Genomic DNA, 23,370 nt, shown 5'->3' with positions numbered 1-23,370 from the left:
GAAGGTCAGCAATTTTTACCAGAACAAAAAGGGTCACAATGCCATTAATATCACAAATTAAAAAAATATTTGCCTACCACCAGAGTGAAAATTTGATCAGGAAGGTCAGCAATTTTTACCAGAAACAAAAAGGGTCACAATGCCATTATTTTATTATTTATTATCACACTGGCTGATTCCCACCAAGGCAGGGTGGCCCGAAAAAGAAAAACTTTCACCATCATTCACTCCATCACTGTCTTGCCAGAAGGGTGCTTTACACTACAGTTTTTAAACTGCAACATTAACACCCCTCCTTCAGAGTGCAGGCACTGTACTTCCCATCTCCAGGACTCAAGTCCGGCCTGCCGGTTTCCCTGAACCCCTTCATAAATGTTACTTTGCTCACACTCCAACAGCACGTCAAGTATTAAAAACCATTCGTCTCCATTCACTCCTATCAAACACGCTCATGCACGCCTGCTGGAAGTCCAAACCCCTCGCACACAAAACCTCCTTTACCCCCTCCCTCCAACCTTTCCTAGGCCATTAATATCACAAATTAAAAAAATATTTGCCTACCACCAGAGTGAAGATTTGATCAGGCAGAAGGTCAGCAATTTTTACCAGAAACAAAAAGGGTCACAATGCCATTAATATCATTAATATCACAGAGTGAAAATCGGGCAGAAGGTCAGCAATTTTTACCAGAAACAAAAAGGGTCACAATGCCATTAATATCACAAATTAAAAAAATATTTGCCTACCACCAGAGTGAAAATTTGATCAGGCAGAAGGTCAGCAATTTTTACCAGAAACAAAGAGGGTCACAATGCCATTAATATCACAAATTAAAAAAATATTTGCCTACCACCAGAGTGAAGATTTGATCGGGCAGAAGGTCAGCAATTTTGGCCAGTAGTTCCAGGTTCCTGGTGAAGAAGGAATGCCACTCTGATATCTCCTCACTCGTCCCCAACTCTCCATAGTGATGCATGTTGTTCTCTGATATTTCCTCACAGATTTCGTGGTCCAGTTCCTCGAGCTCTGCCTGCAGAAAACCTTGGCTTGATTCTATTGATGATTTTCACATGTATACAAATTGTTCCAAAGCTTTTGCTATGCAACGGAATACAGTAGAACTCCTGTACCTGCAGATTCAGTTTCCAGGGTATCAGTTATCCATGGGTTACCATGGCCTGCTTAATGCAGAGTGCAAAAGTAGTGATGCTGGTAGTTGTTCAAAGTGTAAGAGAAGCCGGGAAGTGATTCCCATTAGTGAAAAAGTGATAATTCTCCCTTGTTCATAATTTATCAATTAAACTTTACCACAGGTAAACTAAAAACAACTTATACATAGGGTTCACTACTATCTGCTGTATCGGGTATCCATGCAATGCATGGAATGCATCTCCATGGATACCGGGCCACTACTGTACATTATCCAAGGTGTTTAACATTACCCAGAAGTCACACCTGTTAGTGCTTCCGGGGATTATCTGACCCAGGTTAGAAAAAAATTATGTAACATCTGGGAAAGAACAAAAATTCACAATACCCTAACTGGAACAATACACAAATAACCCACACACAGAAAAGAGAGCCTAATGATGAAATTTTGGTCCAAACTTGGACCACTGAACCATTACCAATATGGACCATTGTAAATAGTCCATATTGGTAATGGTATTCATTTATTTACTTTTTAACTTTTTGATGCAGGTATTTAGTTAGTTACAGTAATTATTTGTTTGTTAATTAAGTGACAATAGTTATTTATTTATCATGTCATATTCATATTATATGTACAGTGGAACCTCGAGTTTCGAACGTATCAATTATCGAATGCTTCAAGTTTCAACAGCTTTTTTCGAACCAATTTTGTCCCGAGTATCGAACTTGCCCCACATTTTGAACTGCGTACCAAACCTGTCCACCTGTCCGTGCCTGCCGCGTCCCCCGCGCAGGTGTTGAGAGCCAGTCTGGCTTTGTTTATGCTTGAGTGAATGCTCATTTAAACATTTCACAATTAATTCATTGTGTTTGGTGCTTGTTTATTAAGTGAGACTGAAATAAGCTACCATGGTGTTGATGGTGATGGTGGTGGATGGTATTGGTGGATGGTGGATGGTGCCTTCTTCAGAGATTAAGGAGATCTGTGCAATGTTGAATAGGGTGCAGGCATTTGCTGAAAAATCTCTCTCTGAGCAAGCTGAAACAAGCCATCTCTGCAACATGTTCAGTGACAGAACCATGTCCCATTTTAGGGAAATCTTAAAGAATGAAAGTAACCCCCAGATAAGGATTTGTTACCTAAAGTCTTTATGGAAGGAGATTCCCCTTCCAAACAATAAGTGCTCCCTCACTCCTCACTATCTTCCAGATGCCATCAACAATCTTCAATAAAGGTAAGTAAAAATGTTATTTTATCTTTATCTATTACTAATTGTACTATGTATGTTTGTTGTATGTAAAACTATAATTAATCTCTATAAAATGTATTTTTTTGTGAATATTTTTGGGTTTCTGGAATGGATTAATTAAGAACATAAGAAAGGAGGAACACTGCAGCAGGCCTGTTGGCCCATACTAGGCAGATCCTTGACAATCCTTCCCACAAACAACGAAATAAGTTCGAAACTCGAGGTTCCACTGTACGTACAATATTTTTAACTTATGATTGTTCATCAGAATGTAACACCACTGTAAAGAACAAAACAGGCACAAAATTGTGACTGGAACAATATACAAATAACCCGCACATAGGAGAGAGGAGCTTACGACGACGTTTCAGTCTGAATCGGACCAAAACTGTAAACTCCCCTCTCCTATGTGTGGGTTATTTGTGTATAACCCCATTTTAAGTCGAGGACCACCTGTGGTTTATTGGCACTGTATTATCGGCCAACACAAGACCTTCACCATATAGCATTCTTTTTTAATCACACTGGCTGTCTCCCAACGAGGCAGGGCGACTCAAAAAAGAAACACTTTCACCATCATTCCCTCTATCACCGTCTTGTCACAAGGTATATACATACTACAGTTCAGATGCCCCTCCCAACATTATCAAGGCACCTTCCTTAACGGGATAGAAATTTTCTTAAAAAAGCCCTTCTGGAGATTTTCTTTTGAAATGTTCAGATTTGACTGAATTTATTATTACTTACCACCTTCTTAACTCTGTAAAGACATTTCAAAACTAACCTGGTTATGTCTTAGTTGTATTTTATGGAGAATCCCTCTCGCCAGTGATATTAAGGCATCCTCGTACCTATCAAACAAGACAACTATTATTATTATTATTATTATTATTATTATTTTTAACACGTCAGCCGTTTCCTACCAAGGCAGGCTGACCCAAAAAGAAAGAAAAAAAATCCAAACAGAAAGAAAAAACTTTCATCATTCAACACTTTCACCAACACTCATACATAATCATTGTCTTTGCTGAGGTGCTCAGATATGACAGTTTAGAAGTCCCTCCAAACTGCCAACATCCTAAACCCCTCCTTTAAAGTACAGGCATTATACTTCCCATTTCCAGGACTCAAGTCCAGCTAACCAGTTTCCCTGAATCCTTTCACAAAATATTACCCTGTTCACACTCCAAAAGCTCATCAGGTCCCAAAAACCATTCGTCTCCATTCACTCCTATCTAACATGTTTGCTGGAAGTCCAAGCCCCTCACCCACAAAACTTCCTTTGCCCCTCCCTCCGAGTGAGTGAGCCAGTACAGTGGACCCCTGCATAACGATCACCTCCGAATGCGACCAATTATGTAAGTGTATTTATGTAAGTGCGTTTGTACGTGTATGTTTGGGGGTCTGAAATGGACTAATCTACTTCACAATATTCCTTATGGGAACAAATTCGGTCAGTACTGGCACCTGAACATACTTCTGGAGTGAAAAAATATCGTTAACCGGGGGTCCACTGTGTATATACAGGTGAGGAGGACGGGATAAAAGGGAGGAGTAAAAAAAGGTTATCAAAGCAATACTACAAGCTCAAAAGTCCATCTTATATATTTAACCAAATACAGTGGACCCCCGGTTTACGATATTATTTCATTCCAGAAGTATGTTCACGTGCCAGTACTGACCGAATTTGTTCCCATAAGGAATATTGTGAAGTAGATTAGTCCATTTCAGACCCCCAAACATACACGTACAAACGCACTTACATAAATACACTTACATAATTGGTCGCATTGGGAGCTGATCATAAACCGGGGGTTCACTGTACATATACAGCCTCTCCTCATTTAACGACAGAGTTGCGTTTCTAAGACCACGTTGGTAAATGAATTCGTTACTAAGTGAGGAACATAATACAATGGTAGTGTGTTTGTGTCAACCATCTTTGATATTGTTTTAATGTCACCTTTGTACCATTTATAACATTTCTGATATATTTTTAAATATCTATACCATAGTCTACTATGTATTCTAATAAACAGAATAGAAGAAATCAGCTCTAATATACATTATTCAGGTATGCACACAGGTCAGAGAGCCCGTCATAAGTCCGAGTCGTCAGTAAATGAGTACGTCGCTAAGTGAGGAGAAGCTGTACTGGTATTTAGTTAGTTACAGTAATTTTTTTTCTTTTAACACTACGGCCATATCCCACCGAGGCGGGGTGGCCCAAAAGGAAAAACGAAAGTTCCTCCTTTTACATTTAGTAATATATACAGGAGAAGGGGTTACTAGCCCCTTGCTCCTGGCATTTTAGTCGCCTCTTACAACACACATGGCTTACGGAGGAAGAATTCTGTTCCACTTCCCCATGGAGGTAAGAGGAAATAAACAAGAATAAGAACTAGTAAGAAAATAGAAGAAAACCCAGCAGGGTGTGTATATATATGCTTGTACATGTATGTGTAGTGTGACCTAAGTGTAAGTAGAAGTAGCAAGACGTACCTGAAACCTTGCGTGTTTGTGAGACAGAAAAATGGACACCAGCAATCCTACCATCATGTAAAACAATTACAGGCTTTCGTTTTACACTCACTTGGCAGGACGGTAGTACCTCCCTGGGCGGTTGATGTCTACCAACCTACTACCTAGGAGTTACAGTAATTATTTGTTTATTTAATTATTCAGTGACAATAGTTATTTATTTACTTATCATATATTCATATTCAACTTACGACATTTTTAACTTACAATGGCTTCGTCGAAACGTAACCCCATCATAAGTCAAGGATCACTTGTACATAAAGCAATTCCAATATGACTCTCACCTCCCTACTCCAGTTTGATCTTGTGGTCCTTGAACCTTGGAAAGTAGATGATCCAGAAAGATACTCCAGACATCCAGACAGTTGAAGTAAGCCTCCACGCAGTGCTGATGGAATGTGTAGCGGAAGAGCAGTGCCAGGAATTCCAAAACAGGGAACTGAGAATTGTTTTCAAACCTTCTGAGATGGACACTTACAAATAGTCGCAGAAACTCTGTGAATTTATCTAGATAACTGAAAGAAAAAACATTTGACTAATAGTGGAGCCACTTAATAGTTGCAGAGGAATCAAAATTTAATGAAAAATATAAAAAATTACACTTTCCAACACTGGTACAAAATATTTTTTGTAAATTAAAGTTTTTTCAACATTACAAAAAAAAAATATGATTAATAGTAGCAGAGGAATAAAAATTTAATGAAAATTAATAAAAATTTAATTTCCAAAACTTGTGTAAAATATTGTAAGTAAAATTATTTTTACATTATTTTTTTTATTAACACATCGGCCATTTCCCACTATGGCAGGGTTAACCAGAAAAGAAGAAACACTTTCATCATCATTCACTCCATCACTGTTTTTATTACTAATTTAAGTTAGTGTGTGACTAGTTAATGGATCAAGTTGGACCGAAACATGGTCCTAAGCTTCGCTCTCCTATGTGCGGGTTATTTGTGTATTACTATTCCTGTGATGGTATTGTCTCTTTTTGTTCTTTTCTACAGAGATCATTAATGAAGGTTCCACAAAGCACCAGTCATATTTACAGTAGAAACCCCGTATCCCAGTGAGCATGGCTACACTCAACGCCATCTGTGGGCTGCCCAGTAAACTAGTCTGGCAGCCGCGGGAATTTCAAGTTCCTCCTCGTAAATTTGTACGGATTATAAGAGGTTCCGGACCATCTGATAGTGAAACTCTCGAAACTCTTCAAAAGTATATCGAAGGTATATCGGTGTCTGGAAAGTCGGTGTTGTACATGTATGTAGTGTTCACTACTATTCGAGTCAGGTCCTTGGAACATATCCCCAGTGGATATGGGGGTCGTACTGTATATTATTACCAGATACTCAAAGATTTAACACTCAAACTGAACTGAAAGTCAAGACTGAGATTTCAGCGAGAGCCACAGATATAACATACTGACACTACTTGCTCTAATATTATTGTAATCCTGGGAAAATGCTAAACCTGTAGGGGGTCTAACAGCACCTAGGAATGGGCAGTAATCAGGTAAATGACATATCTAAGGACTGTTTCACTGTACTCTGACGTACCCATGACCTACTCTTTTCTACCTCAAATGTACTCATGACCAGCTCTTCTGCACCTCATCATGCTCTAATTTCCTGAATCAAGAGCCCTTCATCAACATTGGAGCAATGTGCAATACACATTCATATACAGAGCACATCTAACTTGGGGTCTAAAACTGAAGACCGGTGTGTAAATATCACCCTGGTACCATTCTAACTGTCATACAGAGAGAACATCTAACCTGGGCGTCTAATTCCTGTAGACGTGCATGTAAAATATCACCTTGGTTCCACTGTAATTAACCCGTAAATGGTCCAAGCAGATCTACGTTCACATGTGTAGTGCTACAAAAGTAGATCTAAGTTTTTTTACACATTTTCAAATGTAGAAAAACAAAAAGAAGATCTGCTTTTTTTACATACTTATATGTATATATACGTTTGGACCGTTTACGGGTTAAGCCATACAGAGAGCATGTCTAACCTGGGGTCTAGTAACTGTAGACGCGAAGTTGTGTTAGGTTCGTCTCTCACTAATCTCTGCAACAGCTGGAATGTATTCCTGAACATCTGCAAGAGGAATTCTTCGAAGTCATGAGGGACACAGTTCTTGCTCATGATCTCGTTGATGGCCCCCATAGCCAGAACTCCCAGGGATTCCCCCACCATAAAACTCTTCTCCAGTGAACCATTATGGAGTTTGCTGGGCTGATTAAAGAAACAAGCACCATGTACACTACACATACATAAACATACTTGTATAAATATTACAATACACACAAATTTTCATATTTCATCTTTTTTTTTTTTAACACACCGGCCGTCTCCCACCAAGGCAGGGTCACCTACAAAGGAAAACAAAAGTGCTGTTGCAATTAAATTTAAAAGGAACAATTAAAGATGTTTTTAAATTTAGTAATTTATACAGAAGAAGTGTTACTAGCCCCTTGCTCCCGGCATTTTAATCGCCTCTTACCAGATGCATGGCTTACAGAGGAAGAATTCTGTTTCACTTCCCCATGGAGATAAGAGGAAATAAAGAAGAGCTATTAAGAAAATAAAAAACAACCCAGATGGGTGTGTATATATATGCTTGTACATGCATGTGTAGTGTGATCTAAGTGTAAGTAGAAGTAGCAAGACGTACTTGAGACCTTGCTTGTTCGTGAGATGGAAAAAAGACACCAGCAATCCTACCATCATGTAAAACAATTACGTACAGGTTTTTGTTTTACATTCACTTGGCAGGATGGTAGTACCTCCCTGGGTGGTTGCTGTCTACCAACCTACTACCACAGGATGGTAGTACCTCCCTGGGTGGTTGCTATCTACCAACCTACTACCACAGGATGGTAGTACCTCCCTGGGTGGTTGGTTTCTACCAACCTACTACCACAGGATGGTAGTACCTCCCTGGGTGGTTGGTTTCTACCAACCTACCACAGGATGGTAGTACCTCCCTGGGTGGTTGCTGTCTACCAACCTACTACCACAGGATGGTAGTACCTCCCTGGGTGGTTGCTATCTACCAACCTACTACCACAGGATGGTAGTACCTCCCTGGGTGGTTGCTATCTACCAACCTACTACCACAGGATGGTAGTACCTCCCTGGGTGGTTGGTTTCTACCAACCTACTACCACAGGATGGTAGTACCTCCCTGGGTGGTTGTTGTCTACCAACCTACTACCACAGGATGGTAGTACCTCCCTGGGTGGTTGGTTTCTACCAACCTACTACCACAGGATGGTAGTACCTCCCTGGGTGGTTGTTGTCTACCAACCTACTACCACAGGATGGTAGTACCTCCCTGGGTGGTTGTTGTCTACCAACCTACTACCACAGGATGGTAGTACCTCCCTGGGTGGTTGGTTTCTACCAACCTACTACCTTGTAGTAACATCTCCTGTATAAATTACTAAGTGTATCAAGAAAAACTTTCATTTTTCTTTTTAGGTCACCCTGCCTCGTCAGGAGATGGCCGGTGTATTAAAAAAAAACAGTTAAATGGGACTATTACCTGTGGGTCAGCTCCTAATGATGCAAAAAGGAATATTGTATTGAGCAGATGTGGGGTTATAAGTGTAGAGAGTGGAATCCAGGAGAAGAGGTGAGTGAGACAGTTGAGAGAGAGCAAGGCTATTGTCTCACTCTCAGTGTCTAGCGGAGGCAGTAGAAAGGCCATGCGTGTGCTGGTGCCACTCTCCAGGCTGTCAAACATACTGCTTAGTGTACCTGAAAAAAACACAAGCTTACTGGATCTTAACTACAATTTACGAAATAAGTACAAGTGCTCTTTGACTTACAAACAAGTTGAGAATTTTCTGTATTGTATATAATAACATTATTAAATCACTATTGTGTATAATATCATTATTATACGCAATTCAGAATGTCCCCAATGTGTTTGTTTGTTCGACTTACAATGGGGTTACACAAATAACCTGAACATAGGAGAGAGAAGATTAAGATGACATTTCAGTCTGACTTGGACCATTTGCAAAGTGACTGTTAATGTTCCAAGTCGGACGGAAATGCTGTCATAAGCTTCTCTCTCCTATGTGCGGGTTGTTTGTGTACTGTTCAGTCACAGTATTGTGACTGTTCTTGATGGGGTTACATTCTGACGAACCCATCGATGGAAATACACTAAGGGCATTAATGGAAATACATTGTAGGGACCTCAATGGAAATACACTGTAGGGACCTCAATGGAAATACACTGTAGGGACATCAATGGAAATACAATGTAGGGACATCAATGGAAATACAATGCAGGGACATCAATGGAAATACAATGCAGGGACATCAATGGAAATACAATGCAGGGACATCAATGAAAACAGTCTAGGGACATCAGTGGAAATACAGTACAGCAATCCACTGAGAATTCAGCAATGTGTCACACTAAGGATATTTAACCCAGGATAACCCAGTAAAGACAAACAATATAAATAATATCCATGTTTTAATGAGTATTATACTCAAAAATAATTGTAATACTTTAAATATTCATTGTACATAGATTTAGAAGATCAATATAAAAACTGGAATAAAAATCAATCATACACTATACATATACAGCGGAACCTTGGTTTTCATCGTTAATCCGTTCGAAAAAGTCTGACGAAAACCTGAATTGTCATGTTAATAAAAATATATTATTACTACCTGTTTGAATTGGAGAGGACGAGAGAGCCGAGCGAGACGGAGACTGACTGTGCGTGTGTGTCGGAGAGGGCGGAGGTGTGGCCGTTACTGCATTCTTGTGCTTCTCCACAACACCCTCTAATAAACCTGAAAATATATATGAAAACATTATGTTCCAGAATTTATATATGTGAATAAATGGCTTAGAAAATTGACAAGTTGGTAAATGAGATGCTTGTGCAACATCTGGGTATCTTTATTGTGGAAATGTTGCGCCACCTTAAACATTCCCAAATGATGGACGAGTGTCTTATTTACCAAACTGCGTATGTATGTATGCACACATAACACATCTGCCAGTTCCCACCGAGGCAGGGTGACCCAAAAAGAAAGAAAAATACTTTCATCAACATTCAACACTTTCACAATCACTCATACTTAATCAATGTCTTTGCAGAGGCGCTGAGATATGACTGCCAATATCCCAAACTCCTCCTTTAAAGTGCAGGCATTGTACTTCCCATTTCCAGGACTCAAGTCTGGCTAACCGGCTTCCCTGAATCCCTTCAGAAAATATTTTACACAGGGTTTAACAAAGTTAAGGTTAAGGTTCCCAACTTTATTTACAAGCTATGAGCTGCTACCTACATCAGCTTGTTTAAAAGCCTTTTATTATTATGAGATATACAAGTAGGGAACAGGATGAAGTTGGAGCCATCTGTGGGCCAGCAATTTCATTTGATCAACCGACTTTATTTCACTATTATTATTCTGTTTGTACATGTTCCAAACTCGAGTCATCCTAGGAATAAATGATCTCAGATGTAGCGATTTTCTGGAGATGGTTACAAAGTGAGGTTGCTGCTTGCTGCCTGTCTTGTGGTGTAGTAGCTGTCTTCTAGCTGCCCGTCTTGTGGTGTAGTAGCTGTCTTCTAGCTGCCTGTCTTGTGGTGTAGTAGCTGTCTTCTAGCTGTCTGTCTTGTGGTGTAGTAGCTGTCTTCTAGCTGCTTGTCTTGTGGTGTAGTAGCTGTCTTCTAGCTGCCTGTCTTGTGGTGTAGTAGCTGTCTGTCTTGTGGTGTAGTAGCTGTCTTCTAGCTGTCTGTCTTGTGGTGTAGTAGCTGTCTTCTAGCTGTCTGTCTTGTGGTGTAGTAGCTGTCTTCTAGCTGTCTGTCTTGTGGTGTAGTAGCTGTCTTCTAGCTGCCTGTCTTGTGGTGTAGTAGCTGTCTTCTAGCTGCCTGTCTTGTGGTGTAGTAGCTGTCTTCTAGCTGCCTGTCTTGTGGTGTAGTAGCTGTCTTATAGCTGCCTGTCTTGTGATGTAGTAGCTGTCTTCTAGCGGCCCATCTTGTGGTGTAGTAGCTGTCTGTCTTGTGGTGTAGTAGCTGTCTTCTAGCTGCTTGTCTTGTGGTGTAGTAGCTGTCTTCTAGCTGTCTGTCTTGTGGTGTAGTAGCTTTCTTCTAGCTGTCTGTCTTGTGGTGTAGTAGCTTTCTTCTAGCTGTCTGTCTTGTGGTGTAGTAGCTGGGTACAGGTGAGAGATGAGGCATCTTGCTCTGTTCTCTACTCTGTCAAGAAGTCACAGATGAGATGATTGGCAGGCAATCCAGAAAAGTAGAGCATACTCAAGGTGTGAGTGTACATGTGCCTTGTACAGAATCTGGCAACCTCTACTATCAAGCAGATGCAAGATATGTCCAAGTGCTGCAAGCTTCTTGGCTGCCTTGTTTGTTAAGTTTACAACACGGTTCTTCATGGTCAATTTTACCCCAAGGATATCAACTTCATCCCTGGGTACCAGCACTCTCCCATTCATTCTTACCAGTGCTCCAGCATTACCATCATGGTGCCTGGAGACCATCATCATTTGTGTTCTCTCAGGTGCAAATGTTACCTGCCATCATTACATAGTTGTCTGCACATGCAGGGAATTCTGGGATGAGATGGAGGAGGTTGTTGAAGTAGATATTCCATAACAATGGCCCAAGCACACTTCCCTGTCAAACACTTGCCTCAGTAGGATGTCTTGCTGACTCTGTCCCATTGACAACTCCCATTAGAGATCTACCTTGAAGGTAATCACTGAGGAGACAGTGTAGAGCCTGGAATTCCCAGTGCTTGCAGTTTTGCCGAAAGTCCCTGGTGCCATACTCAGTCGAAAGCACCAGATATGTCCAGTGCCACTATACAACTGACTTTGGATTCATCCAGTGACTGGTGTCACTTAATGGAGAAGTTCAACACATCAGCAGCAGAGCAACCTTTTCTGAAGCCATATTGATGGTCACAAAAAAGTAAGTGGTAGTCAAAAAACTCTGTCATCTCCTGTGAGATTATTCTCTCAAGAATCTTGGCAGTGATTGATTATCCAGTGGAACTTGGTGTTTGAACTTAATTGGTTCCTAGGTGGTGTTTGAACTGGGGAAGTTTAATGTGGGAAAGAGTATTTGCCAGGCTTTAATTATGAGCCTCTCACACTGGAGGATGTTGAACTGACTCTTGCAAAAGTCTCTGAGTTAGGTCAGTGTCAGGGGTCACTTCAAAGTACTTTTGAAACTGGGTTTTTTACAACTGAATTGTAAAATCACTGAGTTCGTACCCCAGAAAAATCTTCCAAAGACTGGCTCAATTTTTCCTGAACAAAAGTGTTCGGACTCCAGTTTGTTCAAACACCGAGGTTTCTTATTCTTCTGTTTTTCTTCTGTTGGGTTTCAGGGGCACTGACAGCATATGCCGTATCAAGCCCGGCTGTCCAGTGCTAGGAGAGGGGACATCGACCAAAGTGGAAGAATGTCTTGACTAATAACTATGTATCATATGTCTCTGATATGCCCTGAAGCCAGCAGGAAGGAGCAGGTACAGGCCAATATCTCCTGACGGTCCAGAGGGCAAAACCCCTCCCCATTGAGGAGGACAAGTAGAGTGAAAATGTGCACCCCAAGCGTGCGCAAGGCCGCACAGAGAGTAGTCTGTGCAGAGTGATAATGTGGGCACCACAGCAGGAAGAAACACCGAGGTTTAACTGTTGTTATATCGTGCGATGCAGCACTCTTATTATACGTTATAAATCTGGAACTCTCTGCCAAAAATCTCCAGAACCTCTCTGTCTACCTGATAACTCCAGAGCTTCTATATCTACCTGGTAACTCCAGAGCTTCTATATCTACCTGGTAACTCCAGAGCCTCTATATCTACCTGATAACTCCAGAGCTTCTATATCTACCTGGTAACTCCAGAGCTTCTATATCTACCTGGTAACTCCAGAGCCTCTATATCTACCTGATAACTCCAGAGCTTCTATATCTACCTGGTAACTCCAGAGCTTCTATATCTACCTGATAACTCCAGAGCCTCTATATCTACCTGATAACTCCAGAGCTTCTATATCTACCTGATAACTCCAGAGCTTCTATATCTACCTGGTAACTCCAGAGCCTCTATATCTACCTGATAACTCCAGAGCTTCTATATCTACCTGATAACTCCAGAGCCTCTATATCTACCTGATAACTCCAGAGCTTCTATATCTACCTGATAACTCCAGAGCCTCTATATCTACCTGATAACTCCAGAGCTTCTATATCTACCTGATAACTCCAGAGCCTCTATATCTACCTGATAACTCCAGAGCCTCTATATCTACCTGATAACTCCAGAGCTTCTATATCTACCTGATAACTCCAGAGCCTCTATATCTACCTGATAACTCCAGAGCTTCTATATCTACCTGATAACTCCAGAGCCTCTATATCTACCTGATAACTCCAGAGCTTCTATATCTACCTGATAACTCCAGAGCTTCTATATCTACCTGATAACTCCAGAGCCTCTATATCTACCTGATAACTCCAGAGCTTCTATATCTACCTGATAACTCCAGAGCCTCTATATCTACCTGGTAACTCCAGAGCCTCTATATCTACCTGATAACTCCAGAGCCTCTATATCTACCTGGTAACTCCAGAGCCTCTATATCTACCTGATAACTCCAGAGCCTCTATATCTACCTGGTAACTCCAGAGCCTCTATATCTACCTGATAACTCCAGAGCCTCTATATCTACCTGGTAACTCCAGAGCTTCTATATCTACCTGATAACTCCAGAGCTTCTATATCTACCTGATAACTCCAGAGCTTCTATATCTACCTGATAACTCCAGAGCTTCTATATCTACCTGATAACTCCAGAGCTTCTATATCTACCTGATAACTCCAGAGCTTCTATATCTACCTGATAACTCCAGAGCTTCTATATCTACCTGGTAACTCCAGAGCTTCTATATCTACCTGGTAACTCCAGAGCTTCTATATCTACCTGATAACTCCAGAGCTTCTATATCTACCTGGTAACTCCAGAGCCTCTATATCTACCTGGTAACTCCAGAGCTTCTATATCTACCTGGTAACTCCAGAGCTTCTATATCTACCTGGTAACTCCAGAGCTTCTATATCTACCTGGTAACTACAGAGCTTCTATATCTACCTGATAACTCCAGAGCCTCTATATCTATCTGGTAACTCCAGAGCTTCTATATCTACCTGATAACTCCAGAGCTTCTATATCTACCTGATAACTCCAGAGCTTCTATATCTACCTGGTAACTCCAGAGCCTCTATATCTACCTGGTAACTCCAGAGCTTCTATATCTACCTGGTAACTCCAGAGCTTCTATATCTACCTGGTAACTCCAGAGCTTCTATATCTACCTGATAACTCCAGAGCTTCTATATCTACCTGGTAACTCCAGAGCCTCTATATCTACCTGATAACTCCAGAGCCTCTATATCTACCTGATAACTCCAGAGCTTCTATATCTACCTGATAACTCCAGAGCTTCTATATCTACCTGATAACTCCAGAGCCTCTATATCTACCTGGTAACTCCAGAGTATCTATCTGGTAACTCCAGAGCTTCTATATCTACCTGGTAACTCCAGAGCTTCTATATCTACCTGATAACTCCAGAGCTTCTATATCTACCTGGTAACTCCAGAGCTTCTATATCTATCTGGTAACTCCAGAGCTTCTATATCTACCTGGTAACTCCAGAGCTTCTATATCTATCTGGTAACTCCAGAGCTTCTATATCTACCTGGTAACTCCAGAGCCTCTATATCTACCTGGTAACTCCAGAGCCTCTATATCTACCTGGTAACTCCAGAGCCTCTATATCTACCTGATAACTCCAGAGCCTCTATATCTACCTGATAACTCCAGAGCTTCTATATGTATCTGGTAACTCCAGAGCCTCTATATCTATCTGGTAACTCCAGAGCATCTATATCTAACTGCTAACTCCAGAGCTCCAGAGCCTCTATATCTATCTGGTAACTCCAGAGCTTCTATATCTACCTGGTAACTCCAGAGCCTCTATATCTACCTGGTAACTCCAGAGCCTCTATATCTACCTGATAACTCCAGAGCTTCTATATCTACCTGATAACTCCAGAGCCTCTATATCTATCTGGTAACTCCAGAGCCTCTATATCTATCTGGTAACTCCAGAGCTTCTATATCTACCTGGTAACTCCAGAGCCTCTATATCTACCTGGTAACTCCAGAGCCTCTATATCTACCTGGTAACTCCAGAGCCTCTATATCTACCTGGTAACTCCAGAGCCTCTATATCTACCTGGTAACTCCAGAGCCTCTATATCTATCTGGTAACTCCAGAGCCTCTATATCTACCTGGTAACTCCAGAGCTTCTATATCTACCTGGTAACTCCAGAGCTTCTATATCTACCTGGTAACTCCAGAGCTTCTATATCTACCTGGTAACTCCAGAGCCTCTATATCTATCTGGTAACTCCAGAGCCTCTATATCTATCTGGTAACTCCAGAGCCTCTATATCTATCTGGTAACTCCAGAGCTTCTATATCTACCTGGTAACTCCAGAGCCTCTATATCTATCTGGTAACTCCAGAGCCTCTATATCTACCTGGTAACTCCAGAGCCTCTATATCTACCTGGTAACTCCAGAGCCTCTATATCTATCTGGTAACTCCAGAGCCTCTATATCTATCTGGTAACTCCAGAGCCTCTATATCTACCTGGTAACTCCAGAGCTTCTATATCTACCTGATAACTCCAGAGCCTCTATATCTACCTGGTAACTCCAGAGCCTCTATATCTACCTGGTAACTCCAGAGCCTCTATATCTATCTGGTAACTCCAGAGCCTCTATATCTACCTGGTAACTCCAGAGCCTCTATATCTACCTGGTAACTCCAGAGCCTCTATATCTACCTGGTAACTCCAGAGCCTCTATATCTACCTGGTAACTCCAGAGCCTCTATATCTACCTGGTAACTCCAGAGCTTCTATATCTACCTGATAACTCCAGAGCTTCTATATCTACCTGGTAACTCCAGAGCCTCTATATCTACCTGATAACTCCAGAGCTTCTATATCTACCTGGTAACTCCAGAGCTTCTATATCTACCTGGTAACTCCAGAGCTTCTATATCTACCTGGTAACTCCAGAGCTTCTATATCTACCTGGTAACTCCAGAGCCTCTATATCTACCTGGTAACTCCAGAGCCTCTATATCTACCTGGTAACTCCAGAGCCTCTATATCTACCTGGTAACTCCAGAGCTTCTATATCTACCTGGTAACTCCAGAGCTTCTATATCTACCTGGTAACTCCAGAGCCTCTATATCTACCTGGTAACTCCAGAGCCTCTATATCTATCTGGTAACTCCAGAGCCTCTATATCTATCTGGTAACTCCAGAGCCTCTATATCTACCTGGTAACTCCAGAGCCTCTATATCTATCTGGTAACTCCAGAGCTTCTATATCTATCTGGTAACTCCAGAGCCTCTATATCTACCTGGTAACTCCAGAGCTTCTATATCTACCTGGTAACTCCAGAGCCTCTATATCTATCTGGTAACTCCAGAGCCTCTATATCTATCTGGTAACTCCAGAGCCTCTATATCTATCTGGTAACTCCAGAGCTTCTATATCTACCTGGTAACTCCAGAGCCTCTATATCTACCTGATAACTCCAGAGCCTCTATATCTACCTGGTAACTCCAGAGCCTCTATATCTACCTGGTAACTCCAGAGCCTCTATATCTACCTGGTAACTCCAGAGCCTCTATATCTACCTGGTAACTCCAGAGCCTCTATATCTACCTGGTAACTCCAGAGCCTCTATATCTACCTGGTAACTCCAGAGCCTCTATATCTACCTGGTAACTCCAGAGCCTCTATATCTACCTGGTAACTCCAGAGCCTCTATATCTACCTGGTAACTCCAGAGTAACTCCCTTCTATATCTACCTGGTAACTCCAGAGCCTCTATATCTACTATATCTACCTGGTAACTCCAGAGCCTCTATATCTCTCCAGAGGTAACTCCAGAGCTTCTATATCTACCTGGTAACTCCAGAGCCTCTATATCTACCTGGTAACTCCAGAGCCTCTATATCTACCTGGTAACTCCAGAGCTATATCTCTATATCTACCTGGTAACTCCAGAGCCTCTATATCTAGTAACTCCCTCTATATCTATCTGGTAACTCCAGAGCCTCTATATCTACCTGATAACTCCAGAGCCTCTATATCTACCTGGTAACTCCAGAGCTTCTATATCTATCTGGTAACTCCAGAGCTTCTATATCTACCTGGTAACTCCAGAGCTTCTATATCTACCTGGTAACTCCAGAGCCTCTATATCTACCTGGTAACTCCAGAGCTTCTATATCTACCTGGTAACTCCAGAGCTTCTATATCTACCTGGTAACTCCAGAGCTTCTATATCTACCTGGTAACTCCAGAGCTTCTATATCTACCTGGTAACTCCAGAGCCTCTATATCTATCTGGTAACTCCAGAGCCTCTATATCTATCTGGTAACTCCAGAGTAACTCCAGAGCTTCTATATCTACCTGGTAACTCCAGAGCTTCTATATCTACCTGGTAACTCCAGAGCCTCTATATCTACCTGGTAACTCCAGAGCCTCTATATCTACCTGGTAACTCCAGAGCTTCTATATCTACCTGGTAACTCCAGAGCCTCTATATCTACCTGATAACTCCAGAGCTTCTATATCTACCTGATAACTCCAGAGCTTCTATATCTACCTGATAACTCCAGAGCCTCTATATCTACCTGGTAACTCCAGAGCTTCTATATCTATCTGGTAACTCCAGAGCTTCTATATCTATCTGGTAACTCCAGAGCCTCTATATCTATCTGGTAACTCCAGAGCTTCTATATCTACCTGGTAACTTCAGAGCCTCTATATCTATCTGGTAACTCCAGAGCCTCTATATCTATCTGGTAACTCCAGAGCTTCTATATCTACCTGGTAACTCCAGAGCCTCTATATCTATCTGGTAACTCCAGAGCCTCTATATCTACCTGATAACTCCAGAGCCTCTATATCTACCTGGTAACTCCAGAGCTTCTATATCTACCTGATAACTCCAGAGCCTCTATATCTACCTGGTAACTCCAGAGCTTCTATATCTACCTGGTAACTCCAGAGCCTCTATATCTACCTGGTAACTCCAGAGCCTCTATATCTACCTGGTAACTCCAGAGCTTCTATATCTACCTGGTAACTCCAGAGCCTCTATATCTACCTGGTAACTCCAGAGCTTCTATATCTACCTGGTAACTCCAGAGCTTCTATATCTACCTGATAACTCCAGAGCTTCTATATCTACCTGATAACTCCAGAGCTTCTATATCTACCTGATAACTCCAGAGCCTCTATATCTACCTGGTAACTCCAGAGCTTCTATATCTACCTGATAACTCCAGAGCTTCTATATCTACCTGATAACTCCAGAGCTTCTATATCTACCTGATAACTCCAGAGCCTCTATATCTACCTGGTAACTCCAGAGCTTCTATATCTACCTGATAACTCCAGAGCTTCTATATCTACCTGATAACTCCAGAGCCTCTATATCTACCTGATAACTCCAGAGCTTCTATATCTACCTGATAACTCCAGAGCTTCTATATCTACCTGATAACTCCAGAGCCTCTATATCTACCTGGTAACTCCAGAGCTTCTATATCTACCTGATAACTCCAGAGCTTCTATATCTACCTGATAACTCCAGAGCTTCTATATCTACCTGATAACTCCAGAGCCTCTATATCTACCTGGTAACTCCAGAGCTTCTATATCTACCTGATAACTCCAGAGCTTCTATATCTACCTGATAACTCCAGAGCCTCTATATCTACCTGATAACTCCAGAGCTTCTATATCTACCTGATAACTCCAGAGCTTCTATATCTACCTGATAACTCCAGAGCCTCTATATCTACCTGATAACTCCAGAGCTTCTATATCTACCTGGTAACTCCAGAGCTTCTATATCTACCTGATAACTCCAGAGCTTCTATATCTACCTGATAACTCCAGAGCTTCTATATCTACCTGATAACTCCAGAGCCTCTATATCTATCTGGTAACTCCAGAGCTTCTATATCTACCTGGTAACTCCAGAGCTTCTATATCTACCTGGTAACTCCAGAGCCTCTATATCTACCTGGTAACTCCAGAGCCTCTATATCTACCTGGTAACTCCAGAGCCTCTATATCTACCTGATAACTCCAGAGCTTCTATATCTACCTGGTAACTCCAGAGCTTCTATATCTACCTGATAACTCCAGAGCTTCTATATCTAGCCTCTATATCTACCTGGTAACTCCAGAGCCTCTATATCTACCTGATAACTCCAGAGCTTCTATATCTACCTGGTAACTCCAGAGCTTCTATATCTACCTGATAACTCCAGAGCTTCTATATCTACCTGGTAACTCCAGAGCTTCTATATCTACCTGGTAACTCCAGAGCCTCTATATCTACCTGATAACTCCAGAGCTTCTATATCTACCTGGTAACTCCAGAGCCTCTATATCTACCTGGTAACTCCAGAGCCTCTATATCTACCTGGTAACTCCAGATCCTCTATATCTACCTGGTAACTCCAGAGCTTCTATATCTACCTGATAACTCCAGAGCTTCTATATCTACCTGGTAACTCCAGAGCCTCTATATCTACCTGGTAACTCCAGAGCCTCTATATCTACCTGGTAACTCCAGAGCTTCTATATCTACCTGGTAACTCCAGAGCTTCTATATCTACCTGATAACTCCAGAGCTTCTATATCTACCTGGTAACTCCAGAGCTTCTATATCTACCTGGTAACTCCAGAGCTTCTATATCTACTGGTAACTGCCTCTATATCTACCTGGTAACTCCAGAGCTTCTATATCTACCTGGTAACTCCAGAGCCTCTATATCTACCTGGTAACTCCAGAGCCTCTATATCTACCTGGTAACTCCAGAGCTTCTATATCTACCTGGTAACTCCAGAGCCTCTATATCTACCTGGTAACTCCAGAGCCTCTATATCTACCTGATAACTCCAGAGCTTCTATATCTACCTGGTAACTCCAGAGCTTCTATATCTACCTGGTAACTCCAGAGCCTCTATATCTACCTGGTAACTCCAGAGCTTCTATATCTACCTGGTAACTCCAGAGCCTCTATATCTACCTGGTAACTCCAGAGCCTCTATATCTACCTGATAACTCCAGAGCTTCTATATCTACCTGGTAACTCCAGAGCTTCTATATCTACCTGGTAACTCCAGAGCCTCTATATCTACCTGGTAACTCCAGAGCCTCTATATCTACCTGATAACTCCAGAGCTTCTATATCTACCTGGTAACTCCAGAGCTTCTATATCTACCTGGTAACTCCAGAGCCTCTATATCTACCTGGTAACTCCAGAGCCTCTATATCTACCTGGTAACTCCAGGGCCTCTATATCTACCTGGTAACTCCAGAGCCTCTATATCTACCTGGTAACTCCAGAGCTTCTATATCTACCTGGTAACTCCAGAGCCTCTATATCTACCTGGTAACTCCAGAGCTTCTATATCTACCTGGTAACTCCAGAGCCTCTATATCTACCTGGTAACTCCAGAGCTTCTATATCTACCTGATAACTCCAGAGCTTCTATATCTACCTGATAACTCCAGAGCTTCTATATCTACCTGGTAACTCCAGAGCTTCTATATCTATCTGGTAACTCCAGAGCTTCTATATCTACCTGGTAACTCCAGAGCTTCTATATCTACCTGATAACTCCAGAGCCTCTATATCTACCTGGTAACTCCAGAGCTTCTATATCTACCTGGTAACTCCAGAGCCTCTATATCTACCTGGTAACTCCAGAGCCTCTATATCTACCTGGTAACTCCAGAGCTTCTATATCTACCTGGTAACTCCAGAGCCTCTATATCTACCTGGTAACTCCAGAGCTTCTATATCTACCTGATAACTCCAGAGCTTCTATATCTACCTGGTAACTCCAGAGCTTCTATATCTACCTGGTAACTCCAGAGCCTCTATATCTACCTGGTAACTCCAGAGCCTCTATATCTATCTGGTAACTCCAGAGCTTCTATATCTACCTGGTAACTCCAGAGCTTCTATATCTACCTGGTAACTCCAGAGCCTCTATATCTACCTGGTAACTCCAGAGCTTCTATATCTACCTGGTAACTCCAGAGCCTCTATATCTACCTGGTAACTCCAGAGCTTCTATATCTACCTGGTAACTCCAGAGCCTCTATATCTACCTGGTAACTCCAGAGCTTCTATATCTACCTGATAACTCCAGAGCTTCTATATCTACCTGGTAACTCCAGAGCTTCTATATCTACCTGGTAACTCCAGAGCCTCTATATCTACCTGGTAACTCCAGAGCCTCTATATCTATCTGGTAACTCCAGAGCTTCTATATCTACCTGGTAACTCCAGAGCTTCTATATCTACCTGGTAACTCCAGAGCCTCTATATCTACCTGATAACTCCAGAGCCTCTATATCTATCTGGTAACTCCAGAGCCTCTATATCTATCTGGTAACTCCAGAGCTTCTATATCTACCTGGTAACTCCAGAGCTTCTATATCTACCTGGTAACTCCAGAGCTTCTATATCTACCTGGTAACTCCAGAGCTTCTATATCTACCTGATAACTCCAGAGCCTCTATATCTACCTGGTAACTCCAGAGCTTCTATATCTACCTGGTAACTCCAGAGCCTCTATATCTACCTGGTAACTCCAGAGCCTCTATATCTACCTGGTAACTCCAGAGCCTCTATATCTACCTGGTAACTCCAGAGCCTCTATATCTACCTGGTAACTCCAGAGCCTCTATATCTACCTGATAACTCCAGAGCCTCTATATCTATCTGGTAACTCCAGAGCCTCTATATCTATCTGGTAACTCCAGAGCTTCTATATCTACCTGGTAACTCCAGAGCTTCTATATCTACCTGGTAACTCCAGAGCCTCTATATCTACCTGGTAACTCCAGAGCCTCTATATCTACCTGGTAACTCCAGAGCTTCTATATCTACCTGGTAACTCCAGAGCTTCTATATCTACCTGGTAACTCCAGAGCCTCTATATCTACCTGATAACTCCAGAGCCTCTATATCTATCTGGTAACTCCAGAGCCTCTATATCTATCTGGTAACTCCAGAGCTTCTATATCTACCTGGTAACTCCAGAGCTTCTATATCTACCTGGTAACTCCAGAGCCTCTATATCTACCTGGTAACTCCAGAGCCTCTATATCTACCTGGTAACTCCAGAGCTTCTATATCAACCTGGTAACTCCAGAGCCTCTATATCTACCTGGTAACTCCAGAGCTTCTATATCTACCTGGTAACTCCAGAGCTTCTATATCTACCTGATAACTCCAGAGCCTCTATATCTACCTGATAACTCCAGAGCTTCTATATCTACCTGATAACTCCAGAGCTTCTATATCTACCTGATAACTCCAGAGCCTCTATATCTACCTGATAACTCCAGAGCCTCTATATCTACCTGGTAACTCCAGAGCTTCTATATCTATCTGGTAACTCCAGAGCTTCTATATCTACCTGGTAACTCCAGAGCCTCTATATCTATCTGGTAACTCCAGAGCTTCTATATCTACCTGGTAACTCCAGAGCCTCTATATCTATCTGGTAACTCCAGAGCCTCTATATCTATCTGGTAACTCCAGAGCTTCTATATCTACCTGGTAACTCCAGAGCCTCTATATCTATCTGGTAACTCCAGAGCCTCTATATCTATCTGGTAACTCCAGAGCCTCTATATCTATCTGGTAACTCCAGAGCCTCTATATCTATCTGGTAACTCCAGAGCTTCTATATCTACCTGGTAACTCCAGAGCTTCTATATCTACCTGATAACTCCAGAGCTTCTATATCTACCTGGTAACTCCAGAGCTTCTATATCTACCTGATAACTCCAGAGCCTCTATATCTACCTGGTAACTCCAGAGCCTCTATATCTACCTGGTAACTCCAGAGCCTCTATATCTACCTGGTAACTCCAGAGCTTCTATATCTACCTGGTAACTCCAGAGCCTCTATATCTACCTGGTAACTCCAGAGCCTCTATATCTACCTGGTAACTCCAGAGCCTCTATATCTATCTGGTAACTCCAGAGCCTCTATATCTATCTGGTAACTCCAGAGCTTCTATATCTACCTGATAACTCCAGAGCCTCTATATCTACCTGGTAACTCCAGAGCTTCTATATCTACCTGATAACTCCAGAGCTTCTATATCTACCTGATAACTCCAGAGCTTCTATATCTACCTGGTAACTCCAGAGCCTCTATATCTACCTGGTAACTCCAGAGCTTCTATATCTACCTGGTAACTCCAGAGCTT

General features: G+C 41.8%; 1 protein-coding gene across 2 annotated transcripts in view; it reads right to left on the bottom strand.

Annotated features, from left to right (window-relative positions):
- Positions 1-23,370, bottom strand: part of ebo (ellipsoid body open) — an 81,456-nt gene that overhangs the window by 34,760 nt on the left and 23,326 nt on the right. For both annotated transcript variants that reach the window (XM_070105188.1, XM_070105189.1), the window contains exons 6-11: positions 9,653-9,778; positions 8,502-8,716; positions 6,966-7,189; positions 5,228-5,458; positions 3,187-3,253; positions 851-1,030 (exon numbers count right to left, since the gene is read on the bottom strand). In XM_070105188.1, the coding sequence (XP_069961289.1) occupies positions 851-1,030; positions 3,187-3,253; positions 5,228-5,458; positions 6,966-7,189; positions 8,502-8,716; positions 9,653-9,778 (1,043 nt within the window). The remainder of the gene's footprint in view (positions 1-850; positions 1,031-3,186; positions 3,254-5,227; positions 5,459-6,965; positions 7,190-8,501; positions 8,717-9,652; positions 9,779-23,370) is intronic.

This window comes from Cherax quadricarinatus, chromosome 97, assembly GCF_038502225.1.
Source record: "Cherax quadricarinatus isolate ZL_2023a chromosome 97, ASM3850222v1, whole genome shotgun sequence".
Taxonomy (NCBI): Eukaryota; Metazoa; Arthropoda; class Malacostraca; order Decapoda; family Parastacidae; genus Cherax; species Cherax quadricarinatus.
This window is presented reverse-complemented; position numbering and strand designations above follow the sequence as displayed.